The sequence below is a fragment of the Drosophila erecta genome, unplaced genomic scaffold (assembly GCF_003286155.1).
Source record: "Drosophila erecta strain 14021-0224.00,06,07 unplaced genomic scaffold, DereRS2 tig00000092-arrow-pilon, whole genome shotgun sequence".
Taxonomy (NCBI): Eukaryota; Metazoa; Arthropoda; class Insecta; order Diptera; family Drosophilidae; genus Drosophila; species Drosophila erecta.
The window spans coordinates 842,220-855,827 of record NW_020825207.1 but is presented as its reverse complement, the minus strand read 5'-3'; the positions used below and the strand labels follow the sequence as shown (position 1 = coordinate 855,827).

The following is a 13,608-nucleotide window of genomic DNA, read 5'->3' as shown; positions in this document are numbered from 1 at the left end:
TTAAGATAAGTTGAGTTATGGAGTTTAGAACTTCAGCCTTGGGGCATTTCATCATATTTTTGAATTTCTACAACAGCATACATCAGAAAAATTACAAAAAAATTTCAAAAAAATAAATTTCTAAATTTGAATGCAGTTTTTTAGAGAATTGCGCCAGAAACATTTAGAGGTATGCCACTTCAAAATCCGATTAAGATAAGTTGAGTTATGGAGTTTAGAACTTCAGCCTTGGGGCATTTCTTCATATTTTTGAATTTCTACAACAGCATACATCAGAAAAATTACAAAAAAATTTCAAAAAAATAAATTTCTAAATTTGAATGCAGTTTTTTAGAGAATTGCGCCAGAAACATTTAGAGGTATGCCACTTCAAAATCCGATTAAGATAAGTTGAGTTATGGAGTTTAGAACTTCAGCCTTGGGGCATTTCTTCATATTTTTGAATTTCTACAACAGCACACATCAGAAAAATTACAAAAAAATTTCAAAAAAATAAATTTCTAAATTTGAATGCAGTTTTTTAGAGAATTGCGCCAGAAACATTTAAAGGTATGCCACTTCAAAATCCGATTAAGATAAGTTGAGTTATGGAGTTTAGAACTTCAGCCTTGGGGCATTTCTTCATATTTTTGAATTTCTACAACAGCATACATCAGAAAAATTACAAAAAAATTTCAAAAAAATAAATTTCTAAATTTGAATGCAGTTTTTTAGAGAATTGCGCCAGAAACATTTAGAGGTATGCCACTTCAAAATCCGATTAAGATAAGTTGAGTTATGGAGTTTAGAACTTCAGTCTTGGGGCATTTCTTCATATTTTTGAATTTCTACAACAGCATACATCAGAAAAATTACAAAAAAATTTCAAAAAAATAAATTTCTAAATTTGAATGCAGTTTTTTAGAGAATTGCGCCAGAAACATTTAGAGGTATGCCACTTCAAAATCCGATTAAGATAAGTTGAGTTATGGAGTTCAGAACTTCAGACTTGGGGCATTTCTTCATATTTTTGAATTTCTACAACAGCATACATCAGAAAAATTACAAAAAAATTTCAAAAAAATAAATTTCTAAATTTGAATGCAGTTTTTTAGAAAATTGCGCCAGAAACATTTAGAGGTATGCCACTTCAAAATCCGATTAAGATAAGTTGAGTTATGGAGTTTAGAACTTCAGCCTTGGGGCATTTCTTCATATTTTTGAATTTCTACACAGCATACATCAGAAAAATTACAAAAAAATTTCAAAAAAATAAATTTTTAAATTTGAATGCAGTTTTTTAGAGAATTGCGCCAGAAACATTTAGAGGTATGCCACTTCAAAATCCGGTTAAGATAAGTTGAGTTATGGAGTTTAGAACTTCAGCCTTGGGGCATTTCTTCATATTTTTGAATTTCTACAACAGCATACATCAGAAAAATTACAAAAAAATTTCAAAAAAATAAATTTCTAAATTTGAATGCAGTTTTTTAGAGAATTGCGCCAGAAACATTAAGAGGTATGCCACTTCAAAATCCGATTAAGATAAGTTGAGTTATGGAGTTCAGAACTTCAGACTTGGGGCATTTCTTCATATTTTTGAATTTCTACAACAGCATACATCAGAAAAATTACAAAAAAATTTCAAAAAAATAAATTTCTAAATTTGAATGCAGTTTTTTAGAAAATTGCGCCAGAAACATTTAGAGGTATGCCACTTCAAAATCCGATTAAGATAAGTTGAGTTATGGAGTTTAGAACTTCAGCCTTGGGGCATTTCTTCATATTTTTGAATTTCTACACAGCATACATCAGAAAAATTACAAAAAAATTTCAAAAAAATAAATTTTTAAATTTGAATGCAGTTTTTTAGAGAATTGCGCCAGAAACATTTAGAGGTATGCCACTTCAAAATCCGGTTAAGATAAGTTGAGTTATGGAGTTTAGAACTTCAGCCTTGGGGCATTTCTTCATATTTTTGAATTTCTACAACAGCATACATCAGAAAAATTACAAAAAAATTTCAAAAAAATAAATTTCTAAATTTGAATGCAGTTTTTTAGAGAATTGCGCCAGAAACATTAAGAGGTATGCCACTTCAAAATCCGATTAAGATAAGTTGAGTTATGGAGTTCAGAACTTCAGACTTGGGGCATTTCTTCATATTTTTCAATTTCTACAACAGCATACATCAGAAAAATTACAAAAAAATTTCAAAAAAATAAATTTCTAAATTTGAATGCAGTTTTTTAGAGAATTGCGCCAGAAACATTAAGAGGTATGCCACTTCAAAATCCGATTAAGATAAGGTGAGTTATGGAGTTTAGAACTTCAGCCTTGTGGCATTTCTTCATATTTTTGAATTTCTACAACAGCATACATCAGAAAAATTACAAAAAAATTTCAAAAAAATAAATTTTTAAATTTGAATGCAGTTTTTTAGAGAATTGCGCCAGAAACATTTAGAGGTATGCCACTTCAAAAACCGATTAAGATAAGTTGAGTTATGGAGTTTAGAACTTCAGCCTTGGGGCATTTCTTCATATTTTTGAATTTCTACAACAGCATACATCAGAAAAATTACAAAAAAATTTCAAAAAAATAAATTTCTAAATTTGAATGCAGTTTTTTAGAGAATTGCGCCAGAAACATTTAGAGGTATGCCACTTCAAAATCCGATTAAGGTAAGTTGAGTTATGGAGTTTAGAACTTCAGTCTCGGGGCATGTCTTCATATTTTTGAATTTCTACAACAGCATACATCAGAAAAATTACAAAAAAATTTCAAAAAAATAAATTTCTAAATTTGAATGCAGTTTTTTAGAGAATTGCGCCAGAAACATTTAGAGGTATGCCACTTCAAAATCCGATTAAGATAAGTTGAGTTATGGAGTTTAGAACTTCAGCCTTGGGGCATTTCTTCATATTTTTGAATTTCTACAACAGCATACATCAGAAAAATTACAAAAAAATTTCAAAAAAATAAATTTCTAAATTTGAATGCAGTTTTTTAGAGAATTGCGCCAGAAACATTAAGAGGTATGCCACTTCAAAATCCGATTAAGATAAGTTGAGTTATGGAGTTCAGAACTTCAGACTTGGGGCATTTCTTCATATTTTTGAATTTCTACAACAGCATACATCAGAAAAATTACAAAAAAATTTCAAAAAAATAAATTTCTAAATTTGAATGCAGTTTTTTAGAGAATTGCGCCAGAAACATTAAGAGGTATGCCACTTCAAAATCCGATTAAGATAAGTTGAGTTATGGAGTTTAGAACTTCAGCCTTGGGGCATTTCTTCATATTTTTGAATTTCACAACAGCATACATCAGAAAAATTACAAAAAAAATTTCAAAAAAATAAATTTCTAAATTTGAATGCAGTTTTTTAGAGAATTGCGCCAGAAACATTTAGAGGTAAGCCACTTCAAAATCCGATTAAGATAAGTTGAGTTATGGAGTTTAGAACTTCAGCCTTGGGGCATGTCTTCATATTTTTGAATTTCTACAACAGCATACATACATCAGAAAAATTACAAAAAAATAAATTTCTAAATTTGAATGCAGTTTTTTAGAGAATTGCGCCAGAAACATTTAGAGGTATGCCACTTCAAAATCCGATTAAGATAAGTTGAGTTATGGAGTTTAGAACTTCAGCCTTGGGGCATTTCTTCATATTTTTGAATTTCTACAACAGCATACATCAGAAAAATTACAAAAAAATTTCAAAAAAATAAATTTCTAAATTTGAATGCAGTTTTTTAGAGAATTGCGCCAGAAACATTAAGAGGTATGCCACTTCAAAATCCGATTAAGATAAGTTGAGTTATGGAGTTCAGAACTTCAGACTTGGGGCATTTCTTCATATTTTTGAATTTCTACAACAGCATACATCAGAAAAATTACAAAAAAATTTCAAAAAAATAAATTTCTAAATTTGAATGCAGTTTTTTAGAGAATTGCGCCAGAAACATTAAGAGGTATGCCACTTCAAAATCCGATTAAGATAAGTTGAGTTATGGAGTTTAGAACTTCAGCCTTGGGGCATTTCTTCATATTTTTGAATTTCTACAACAGCATACATCAGAAAAATTACAAAAAAATTTCAAAAAAATAAATTTCTAAATTTGAATGCAGTTTTTTAGAGAATTGCGCCAGAAACATTTAGAGGTAAGCCACTTCAAAATCCGATTAAGATAAGTTGAGTTATGGAGTTTAGAACTTCAGCCTTGGGGCATGTCTTCATATTTTTGAATTTCTACAACAGCATACATACATCAGAAAAATTACAAAAAAATTTCAAAAAAATAAATTTCTAAATTTGAATGCAGTTTTTTAGAGAATTGCGCCAGAAACATTTAGAGGTATGCCACTTCAAAATCCGATTAAGATAAGTTGAGTTATGGAGTTTAGAACTTCAGCCTTGGGGCATGTCTTCATATTTTTGAATTTCTACAACAGCATACATCAGAAAAATTACAAAAAAATTTCAAAAAAATAAATTTCTAAATTTGAATGCAGATTTTTAGAGAGTTGCTCCAGAAACATTTAGAGGTATGCCACTTCAAAATCCGATTAAGATAAGTTGAGTTATGGAGTTCAGAACTTCAGACTTGGGGCATTTCTTCATATTTTTGAATTTCTCAACAGCATACATCAGAAAAATTACAAAAAAATTTCAAAAAAATAAATTTCTAAATTTGAATGCAGTTTTTTAGAGAATTGCGCCAGAAACATTTAGAGGTATGCCACTTCAAAATCCGATTAAGGTAAGTTGAGTTATGGAGTTTAGAACTTCAGCCTCGGGGCATGTCTTCATATTTTTGAATTTCTACAACAGCATACATCAGAAAAATTACAAAAAAATTTCAAAAAAATAAATTTCTAAATTTGAATGCAGTTTTTTAGAGAATTGCGCCAGAAACATTTAGAGGTATGCCACTTCAAAATCCGATTAAGATAAGTTGAGTTATGGAGTTTAGAACTTCAGCCTTGGGGCATTTCTTCATATTTTTGAATTTCTACAACAGCATACATCAGAAAAATTACAAAAAAATTTCAAAAAAATAAATTTCTAAATTTGAATGCAGTTTTTTAGAGAATTGCGCCAGAAACATTTAGAGGTATGCCACTTCAAAATCCGATTAAGATAAGTTGAGTTATGGAGTTTAGAACTTCAGCCTTGGGGCATGTCTTCATATTTTTGAATTTCTACAACAGCATACATCAGAAAAATTACAAAAAAATTTCAAAAAAATAAATTTCTAAATTTGAATGCAGATTTTTAGAGAGTTGCTCCAGAAACATTTAGAGGTATGCCACTTCAAAATCCGATTAAGATAAGTTGAGTGTTGGAGTTCAGAACTTCAGACTTGGGGCATTTCTTCATATTTTTGAATTTCTCAACAGCATACATCAGAAAAATTACAAAAAAATTTCAAAAAAATAAATTTCTAAATTTGAATGCAGTTTTTTAGAGAATTGCGCCAGAAACATTTAGAGGTATGCCACTTCAAAATCCGATTAAGATAAGTTGAGTTATGGAGTTTAGAACTTCAGCCTTGGGGCATGTCTTCATATTTTTGAATTTCTACAACAGCATACATACATCAGAAAAATTACAAAAAAATTTCAAAAAAATAAATTTCTAAATTTGAATGGAGATTTTTAGAGAGTTGCTCCAGAAACATTTAGAGGTATGCCACTTCAAAATCCGATTAAGATAAGTTGAGTTATGGAGTTTAGAACTTCAGCCTTGGGGCATTTCTTCATATTTTTGAATTTCTACAACATCATACATCAGAAAAATTACAAAAAATTTCAAAAAAATAAATTTCTAAATTTGAATGCAGTTTTTTAGAGAATTGCGCCAGAAACATTTAGAGGTATGCCACTTAAAAATCCGATTAAGATAAGTGAGTTATGGGCTTTAGAAGTTCAGCGTAGGGACATTATTGAATTTCTACATCATCATAACATCAGAAAAAACAAGATAGAATGCTATAGTCGAGTTACTCAGCTAGTGAAAGTGCAAACGAGAAAATTTATCATTTTGTGGAATATCGGTAGAAATTGCGTAAAAAAATTTAAAATTCAAAAATTTAATCAAGAATTTATATACATTATATGGTCGGAAACGCTTCCTTCTGCCTGTTACATACTTTTCGACAAATCCAGTATGCCCTACCATAACTCTACGAGTAACGGGTATAAATAGTTAACGAGGTAAGCAACTGCTTACGAACTCCACGAAAAAAACTAGCAGAGACAAACCCAATCCCGCAGCCCACAAAACAAAGGCGAACAAGTAATAGTCCAGGTCGAATGCCTTAGCCGGAGGTTCATCATCCCGCATCAGGGTGTAGATTCCCTGCTGGATAAGCTCCCGGAAAGTGTCCGCCTTAATTTTGATGGTGATGCCGTGCTCCTGCAGGCGCCTCATGAACTCGCTGGTCAGCTCCAAGTACGGCAAGCTCGTGGACACACAGTAGGACTCGAGGGTGTACCCCACGCCCTGGCGAATCATGTTGAAGCGCGGCGTCTTCAGCAGGTACTGCTGCATCAGGATCAGCTCCAGGCGATCCTCGTACAACATGTAGATGTAGCTCTGGTTGAGGCCATCTCGGTACGCATTCAGTAGGGTGGCGTTCAAAGTCATGCTGTTCATGCGAAAGCGCTCGGGTAGGAAGGTTTTCTTCTGCATCTGACTCTTGTAGTAATCGTCGTGCAGACTGGGGTAGGGAGCCCTGACCAGATCTTCCAGCGTGTTGTACTCCTCGTCGTACAGCCCGGATGTGAGGATGCTGGAGAGCGTGGCCAAGTAGACGTTGGTCAGTATGAAGCCTCCGATCGTTAGAATGGCATGGATAGCCATGTCCCTCCAGCCCGCAACTCTGATTCTCTGGTGGCAGTTGTACAGGATGTGGCTGAGGCTGTACAGCAGGCACGTGCCAATCTCGATTCGTGCCCGTCGCGCGGTCAGATGCAGCATCAGGGTTCCATACAGTACAGTCGAAATCACGACCACCCAAAGGGTCCAGGCGAAGGGTTTCGAGTAGTACAGATAACTGGAGATCGGACGGGCGTGGGGAGCCATGAAGTACTCGTCGATAATCGAAAGTGGTGCTGTGTAGGCCACGTTCAAGTTGAAATCTTTGAAGTAGCAAACAATGTCGAGCCTTTTTGTGCGTAGCATATCAGAAACAGCCGTGTATACTTCGTATTCCGGCAAGTCGGGTATGGGTACACTTTCGATAGTGGCGTTATAGCGATACGCCAGCTCCTTGACCGCCGTGAACAAGTATCCTGCTCGCACCAAATCACCCTGGTCGTTGAAGTACTCGAAGTCCCGAGGAGCTAGTGTGCTTCGAAGTGTGCGCACGGGATAGCCTTGAAAATTTCGAATGATCCTTGCGCGATTCAAATACTCGGATACGTTTGATAGGCTCATCGGTTGAATGCGCGGATACGGTAGGTAGCTGTGCAAGCGCTTCCCCCTCAACAGAATCACATTCACGAATCCCTCCTTGAAGCAGTAAGCGTAGAGGTTCTGTTGCGCAAATCCTGGTTCTTCATTGCCCAGGAACACTATGTGCAGCTCATGGAGCTCGTGCAACAATCGTGGCAGGAGAATGGCAACCAGTTGATTCAGTTCGGGTCCAGACTCCTTCACACTTACAATGATTAGAGCTCTCTCCGTGAAGTTTCCTCGAAGTCTAAGATCTCTAGCTTGGCTCGAGTTGGAAGAGAGTAGAACTCTCGGGGTGTCCAGTTTGCGGAGTATCTCTGAGGAACACTCGGAACACTCAAAATCGATGAACACATTGAGCTCCGTTTGGAGTGCCTTATTGAGGTCTTGGAGGACCTGGACTTGGACGGATTCCAAGTCTGGAGCTCCAACCAAGCCCAGAAGAACTGAACCCAGTAGAAAGGAGAACATTTTCATCACCATGAGGCAGTGGGAAAAGCCTTTATAGGCTGCCTACAATGCCCACATGACAAGGCAAAAAGGTTGTCAAGCTGCATTTAACGTGATAATTGATTAATTGCCATCCACCCTAACAAAACTAAGCTCAATAAAACAAAGGTTATATTATTTATAGCGAGTAGCTCAAAGAAGTTGTAGGATGAAGAAGATTTCACATCGAACAATATGAAGCAATTGAAGCAGTTGCATGAGCCTTAGTTTTGAATTTCCCGCCCTTCGAACGCGAATGGCGCTTTCAAGCACTGGCAGCTCCATCGATATGTGCCTCCAGTTCTGGTCGTTGTCCAGCACTGCCATATGTGCAATTTTTATTCCCATTCCAGTTGGTAAGAAAAGTGTAATTGTTACGCTGCGGCAGTGAAATTTTACTATTATTCGATTCCCATCCCAAGTCACTGCACATTGGAGTGCTAGATATCGCAAGGTAACGCCACTTAATTGCCTTACGCCCGCAGACGCGTTTGTTTACGCCCCCTTTGGAGCAACAAAAACAAAAGGGGAAAGTTGTGTTTACGTTTTCGAATGCCAGCTAACGTATTTGGGGTGGTTTAAGCTGCTAACTGGGAACTTCCAGCGGAAAGACCTTGTACTTAAGTGTGATAAGAGCCCTGTGCTCCCGATGGCAATTAAAATTAGACGTATGTTCCTTCTGATAATCGTGTTTTTGTCTCAAACACCCACACACTAAACAGTGATTCTTACGTGTGTGTATATACTAAGTGGGGAGGCATTGGGGTGGACCCTTTCCACAGTAGATTCCCACTATTCAACTGGCGTTAGCTGTCAAGTGTGTAAACTATTTCCTCCCAGCTGCCCCAAAATTGAATCTGTGATCTGTGAGAACCAAGTAGCAGGACCCTAGACCCTTTAGTCCAGATATGTACATGTATACCAGCATATACCGCCCGACTTGAAAGTTCTCTTTCCGCACTCTCGCGATTTTAAGCCCCCTTTAACGGCAATTTGCCGCCATATATGTGTGTGCAAGTATAAAACTCGATTGCGGCTGCAAACAAATTAGTCTCAGCTCGGTTCGTATCATTTGGAAACAGTGCTCTCGTTCTCCGAAGAGACACGTCAGTGGCAGCAGCAAAATATAGTATTCGCTACTCTATCCGCCGTATTCCAACACCATATAACCTACTCCGATCTCCGCAGCGCAACTCAGACCAAGGCTAATCCGAAACCATGTCCGACGACTTCGATGGCTGCGAGTGCGTCTGGTCGCAGGAGAATGCGATGCAGCGGCTTATCAACTTCGTAAGTTCATGTGCGCGCAGCTCCGAGCTCCTGATCCAATGTCCTTTCTTACAGATACGACAGAACCAGAATGCCTGCACGGACACCGAGTGTTTGGATGGTCAGTATTAGTCACGTCTCCCTCTTTAAATATGGCTCGAACTATAGATCTGATAAGCTTTTATATATAGCGACTTCTATTCTATCGTTTTTAGATTTATAGTACATTTAGCACTTCTACTGAATCATCATCTGATAACGTTCATGTTTCGCTTATACCTAATGGTATTTACATTTTTATAACAATTCAGTATAAATCAGTGTCATGCAGGCTTTGTAATAAGTTGCAAAAAAGTATGCAGCAATTGAGAATCGCATATTTTGATTTTACTCACGGACTATTATATCCACCTTGCTAACTAATCCATCCGTTCTCAGTCGCCGGACGCACTTCGCAGCAGGCGCAGGTCGCCGGACGAAGCGATGACAGCGGCTTCTCCGTCGCCATGATCTTCCTGATCGTGGCCATGTTCATGTACATAGTGAACCCGAGTACCTGGGGCAACTTTACCAGCAACAAGCAAGCTGGCGGCCGACGCGACAATAACCAGGACGGCTCTCCGCCGCAGCCTCCTCCGCCGGCCATCAACTAGGTGACTCCGAGGACCCTTGCTTCTACGAAACCTGAGCATCCACAACACAATTTGCAAACAGCATTTCCTTGTTTTGTTATTTCTCCCGCTATTGGGAAAGAATCCACGGATAGAACCAGATCAACCGACTTGGTGCCATCCATTCGCACGTTTACACAGATTAGGCAAATTATACATCCCTTACATTGTACAAAACACTTAACCGCGCACTCTGAAACACACCGGCTTATCAACTAACATATTTGGACACTTTTTAAAAGACTTTGGAAACGAACCGCTTTCCGTGTGTATTTCCTTTGTACAAGAGGCTTTAAAATATTCAATATGAACATTTGGTGGGCGGGCATTGATGTGGTTTGTATTCTCTTTTCGCTGGACTCGTCAGTTCTCGTTCTGCAGTTTTACCATCTTCTCGCGGACGTTCTTTAGCAGACCCTTCATTTGTTCGTACTTTCCCGTGGAGTCGGGCAGGTTTTCAAAGTTGATCACATCGCTGACGCCCGCCTTAAAGTTACTGCCCACAGGCAGTCTATCGTAAACGGAGAACTTCAGCAACGGCGTGCCCTCATAAGACGCTTTAAAGGGAGTCGAGGGTGCTGATATGGACTGGCCAGTATTTCCGGACTCGGCATCAGATGGCGCAACCTCCATCTCTGACGTGTCATCCAGGTCGGTTTGTGACTTCGATTCATTCGCCGTCGTGTTATGCGACGTGTTGCCCTCCAGCTCTTGGAGGAGCTTCTCCTGCTGGGCCTTCAAATCTTCCAGACTTGGAGATGGTGAGCGCGCTGTCAGTTCGCTATCCTCGCATTCTTCCGGTGGAGGTGGTGGCGGCGGGGGCACTGATAGTGGCAGTGGAGGACCCTCTGTTTCGTCTTCTAGTTCCATGTCGTAGTCATCAAAGCTGGTGAGCTCCTCGCTGGGCACGGAAACGCTGTCGTGTGGAGCAGGCAAATCCACTAGCTTCTTGCGTTTGTAACCGTTGATCACGTTTTCGCCCAGAGATTTGATGAAGTTCGCCTTGGACTGGCTCTCGTGGAATGGCGGTACATTGTGGTGCTTAAAGTCCTGTGGGATTTTGGAATGAAATAAGGGTGCAGGATTCATAATATCAGCACTTACGTCGAAATATTTGGCATTAGGCTGGACGTTGAAGCCGGGATACTCCACTATTTTGTTGATGTCATATTTGAAGGTGTCAGACTCTCCGTCTTCGTCGTCGGATTTTGTAACTTCTGTACCCTGCAAGGAGGCATAGACTGAGTTCTGCTGATCACACGAGTAGCTAACTTACATCTGCATTAAACAGAGCTATGCCCGAGCTCTGCACCTTGGCCTCCTCCAACCAAGCGGGCGGATAGCCCAGTACTCTCATGCGGTAGAAAATGAATGGCAACTGGCCGCGACTGTAGCCCATGGCATGGCGGGTCTTAGTGCTAATCCTTCCGGGGCGTATGTGACCAAACCGCTGCTCTGTGTCGACGTGATAGCGCTCGGTGCGGCTGCTAATCTTCTTGCGAGCGCGCATTATCCTAGCATTGTTTCTGGGCTTGGGACAATCGCGCAGGGAGTGATCTGTGTCGCCGCAGTTGAAGCACGAGGACTGCGCCTTGGGTCGGAAGCACTTGTTGACCGCCTCGGCCTTGAGTTTCTTCCGTTCCGCTGTCTGCTCGTCCAGGATGTCGGTACTGCAGCGCTTGTAGGAGGGAACGTGTGCGGCATTCAGCTTGGCCGCTGGCTGCGTGTCGATCAGGAAGAGGTTTTGGGGCTCCTCCTCTGGAAAGGATTTGCTCTTCTCGAAGGCTGATATCACCAGTTCCTTTGGATTGTCCCGGAAGACCACTTGGTTGTCTGCAAAGGCGCCTTCCAATGCGACTAGCACTTGCTGCTGCAGACTGGCGAAGTGCTCTTCCTTGCTGAATCTCACTTCGAAAACCAGGGTATCTGCATCTCCTTCGGTGGTGTCCTAAACAAAGGAGTTGCTCACACTGCCTCAGTGTTGGACATATCCTAAGTTACTTACTTGAATGGATGTATCTGCGTGTTTTTCCTCAATTTTGGCGGCAGGTTCGACCTCTTTGCTGGTCACTTCTTCGGGATAGACGAACACCACATCGTCGTCTAGCTCCCCATCTTCCACGTCGGCCCCCACAATCTCCACGCTGTTTTGTGAATCGTCAAGCAGTATAACGCTGTCGTCCATTTCTGTTTAGAACTTGTTTTCCTCTGATAATTCAGATTTGTTTGCAAATATTTGTAATTTTTCTCCCTTATTGCAGAGTTGTCAGGCCAGCGCAAAGCACTCAATAACATACAATGCTGCTATCGATGTCAGTATGCGATAGGTGCAATCGATACTCGGCGCCTAAATTTGAAAATCGTTGCATATTTTCTGGTGTTTCCGATTTCGTTAATTCTAAATTGTATTCTTTTATTTCTAGGTGCTTTCGCAAAAAAATTATCAATATTGCAGTTTTATTTATTAATAACAATATAGCGCACTGCAAAACGTATGCCATTTTTATGCATCAGCTTACAACAGTAAATTAAGTTTAAATAGTGATTTACGCATGTGAGTAAAATATTTCCGCCCTTTTACATAACTAATAGATACATAATACAAATTATTCTGGAGACAACTTCTGATTTGGCGATGTTCAATCAAACTTCCGCCTTCGGATTCAGAAATTATGCCAACTTTTCTCAGCACATCAGACATGCGAGTGGAACCTTGAATCTCGGGAGCAGAAGACGTCATGTCGTGTCTGATTTGAATCTCGCGAGTCACCTGCTGAATGCCAATCGCATCGATCTCGGATTTATGTGGCTCGCACTTACGGGGAGGAAAACCCTGCTTCGCTGGTAATTGTGAATTCAACTTACAGTCGGGGAATTCTTCCGACAGAACGCGTGGAATGCCGCCGCCTGCCGTAGAAGAGTTTCGTCCAATTTGAATAAAAGCTCGCCGAGATTGGGCCATCAGTTGCATGCCAATGAGCCCCAGTCACTGATAGTGGACACTGGATCGCCATCCAGCATAAATAGGTGCCATCTTCGCTAGGGGGGCACACTCACCATGGATCTGCTCAAGAGGCACCTGCTGCTCCTGGCCATCGCAGCTTACCTGTGTGCCATCGTCCAGGCCACGATCACCATCCAGAAGGTTAAGCCAGCTCTTCCGGATCCCAGCCAACTGCTCGCCAAGCTACCGCCGAAGCCGGACTTCCTCAAGGATCCCTCTCAACTATTGGCCAAGATCGCGCAATCCAAGCCAGCTCTCCCCGATCCAAGCCAGCTGCTCGCCAAGTTGCCGCCCAAGCCCGCCTTCCTGAAGGATCCCAGCCAGCTCCTCTCAGCTCTGCCCTCCAAGTTCATCAAACCAAAGCCTGTGTTTATTAAGCCGGTGATTGTGAAGCCGGTGGTGGTGGTCCAGCCCGTGGCGGTCGGCGGTGGTGGCGGAGGTGGCGGAGGAGGCGGAGGCGGTGGTCACGGCCACGGACATCATGGTCATCATGGCAAGAACAAGATATAATTTACTTTCCCAACAGTTAGACAGTAAGGTGAATAATAATTTAAGTAAGAGTATGCATCTGTGACAAGTTCATCAACCTAAAAAACCACTTCATGAAACAAGTTAAATAAAATAAGTTAAATAAATACACTTAATAAAAGCGTGGGAGTAACAAGTTTCTTTATCAGTTAACCCTTGCTCTTCCATATGGCGGGCATCGAATGAGCCCCCACTTCCC

The 13,608-nt window shown here is 40.0% G+C and overlaps 4 protein-coding genes across 7 annotated transcripts; 2 read left to right on the top strand and 2 right to left on the bottom strand.

The window, feature by feature from the left end:
- Positions 1 to 6,197: 6,197 nt before the first annotated feature.
- LOC6548254 lies at positions 6,198 to 7,931 on the bottom strand. Its single transcript, XM_001976583.2, has one exon. It carries the CDS (start codon positions 7,929 to 7,931, stop codon positions 6,198 to 6,200), a length of 1,734 nt encoding a protein of 577 aa, XP_001976619.2.
- Positions 7,932 to 8,220: 289 nt separating this feature from the next.
- On the top strand, positions 8,221 to 10,130 carry LOC6548255 (small integral membrane protein 14). 4 transcript variants are annotated; one of them, XM_026981082.1, is made up of 5 exons: positions 8,240 to 8,293; positions 8,360 to 8,391; positions 9,126 to 9,227; positions 9,282 to 9,327; positions 9,645 to 10,130. In XM_026981082.1, the coding sequence occupies exons 3-5, from the start codon at positions 9,156 to 9,158 to the stop codon at positions 9,857 to 9,859; spliced, it is 333 nt and encodes a 110-aa protein (XP_026836883.1). In that variant the 5' UTR covers positions 8,240 to 8,293; positions 8,360 to 8,391; positions 9,126 to 9,155; the 3' UTR covers positions 9,860 to 10,130. The 4 variants fall into 4 exon arrangements, with proteins under 4 accessions (XP_015012689.1, XP_015012690.1, XP_026836883.1 ...); XM_015157203.2 differs by lacking the exon at positions 8,360 to 8,391 and having other exon boundaries at positions 8,221 to 8,293; XM_015157204.2 differs by having other exon boundaries at positions 8,237 to 8,391.
- On the bottom strand, positions 10,115 to 12,186 carry LOC26526461 (zinc finger CCHC domain-containing protein 8 homolog). Its single transcript, XM_015157319.2, has 4 exons — positions 11,883 to 12,186; positions 11,154 to 11,825; positions 10,982 to 11,101; positions 10,115 to 10,927 (listed from the first exon to the last, which is right to left on the bottom strand). The coding sequence occupies exons 1-4, from the start codon at positions 12,060 to 12,062 to the stop codon at positions 10,241 to 10,243; spliced, it is 1,659 nt and encodes a 552-aa protein (XP_015012805.1). The 5' UTR covers positions 12,063 to 12,186; the 3' UTR covers positions 10,115 to 10,240.
- Positions 12,187 to 12,897: 711 nt separating this feature from the next.
- LOC6548256 (chorion protein S38) lies at positions 12,898 to 13,535 on the top strand. The gene has a single exon (XM_001976585.3). It carries the CDS (start codon positions 12,936 to 12,938, stop codon positions 13,389 to 13,391), a length of 456 nt encoding a protein of 151 aa, XP_001976621.1. The 5' UTR covers positions 12,898 to 12,935; the 3' UTR covers positions 13,392 to 13,535.
- The last annotated feature ends 73 nt before the right edge of the window (positions 13,536 to 13,608 follow it).

Coding starts and splice junctions, on each gene's coding strand:
- LOC6548254 (XM_001976583.2), bottom strand. CDS start 7,931: ATGGTGATGAAAATGTTCTCCTTTCTACTGGGTTCAGTTCTTCTGGGC.
- LOC6548255 (XM_015157203.2), top strand. CDS start 9,156: ATGTCCGACGACTTCGATGGCTGCGAGTGCGTCTGGTCGCAGGAGAAT. Junction 9,228..9,281: donor TGCAGCGGCTTATCAACTTC/GTAAGTTCATGT, acceptor CCTTTCTTACAG/ATACGACAGAACCAGAATGC. Junction 9,328..9,644: donor GGACACCGAGTGTTTGGATG/GTCAGTATTAGT, acceptor ATCCGTTCTCAG/TCGCCGGACGCACTTCGCAG.
- LOC26526461 (XM_015157319.2), bottom strand. CDS start 12,062: ATGGACGACAGCGTTATACTGCTTGACGATTCACAAAACAGCGTGGAG. Junction 11,102..11,153: donor TAGCTCTGTTTAATGCAGAT/GTAAGTTAGCTA, acceptor GCCTCCTTGCAG/GGTACAGAAGTTACAAAATC. Junction 10,928..10,981: donor CTAATGCCAAATATTTCGAC/GTAAGTGCTGAT, acceptor AAAATCCCACAG/GACTTTAAGCACCACAATGT.
- LOC6548256 (XM_001976585.3), top strand. CDS start 12,936: ATGGATCTGCTCAAGAGGCACCTGCTGCTCCTGGCCATCGCAGCTTAC.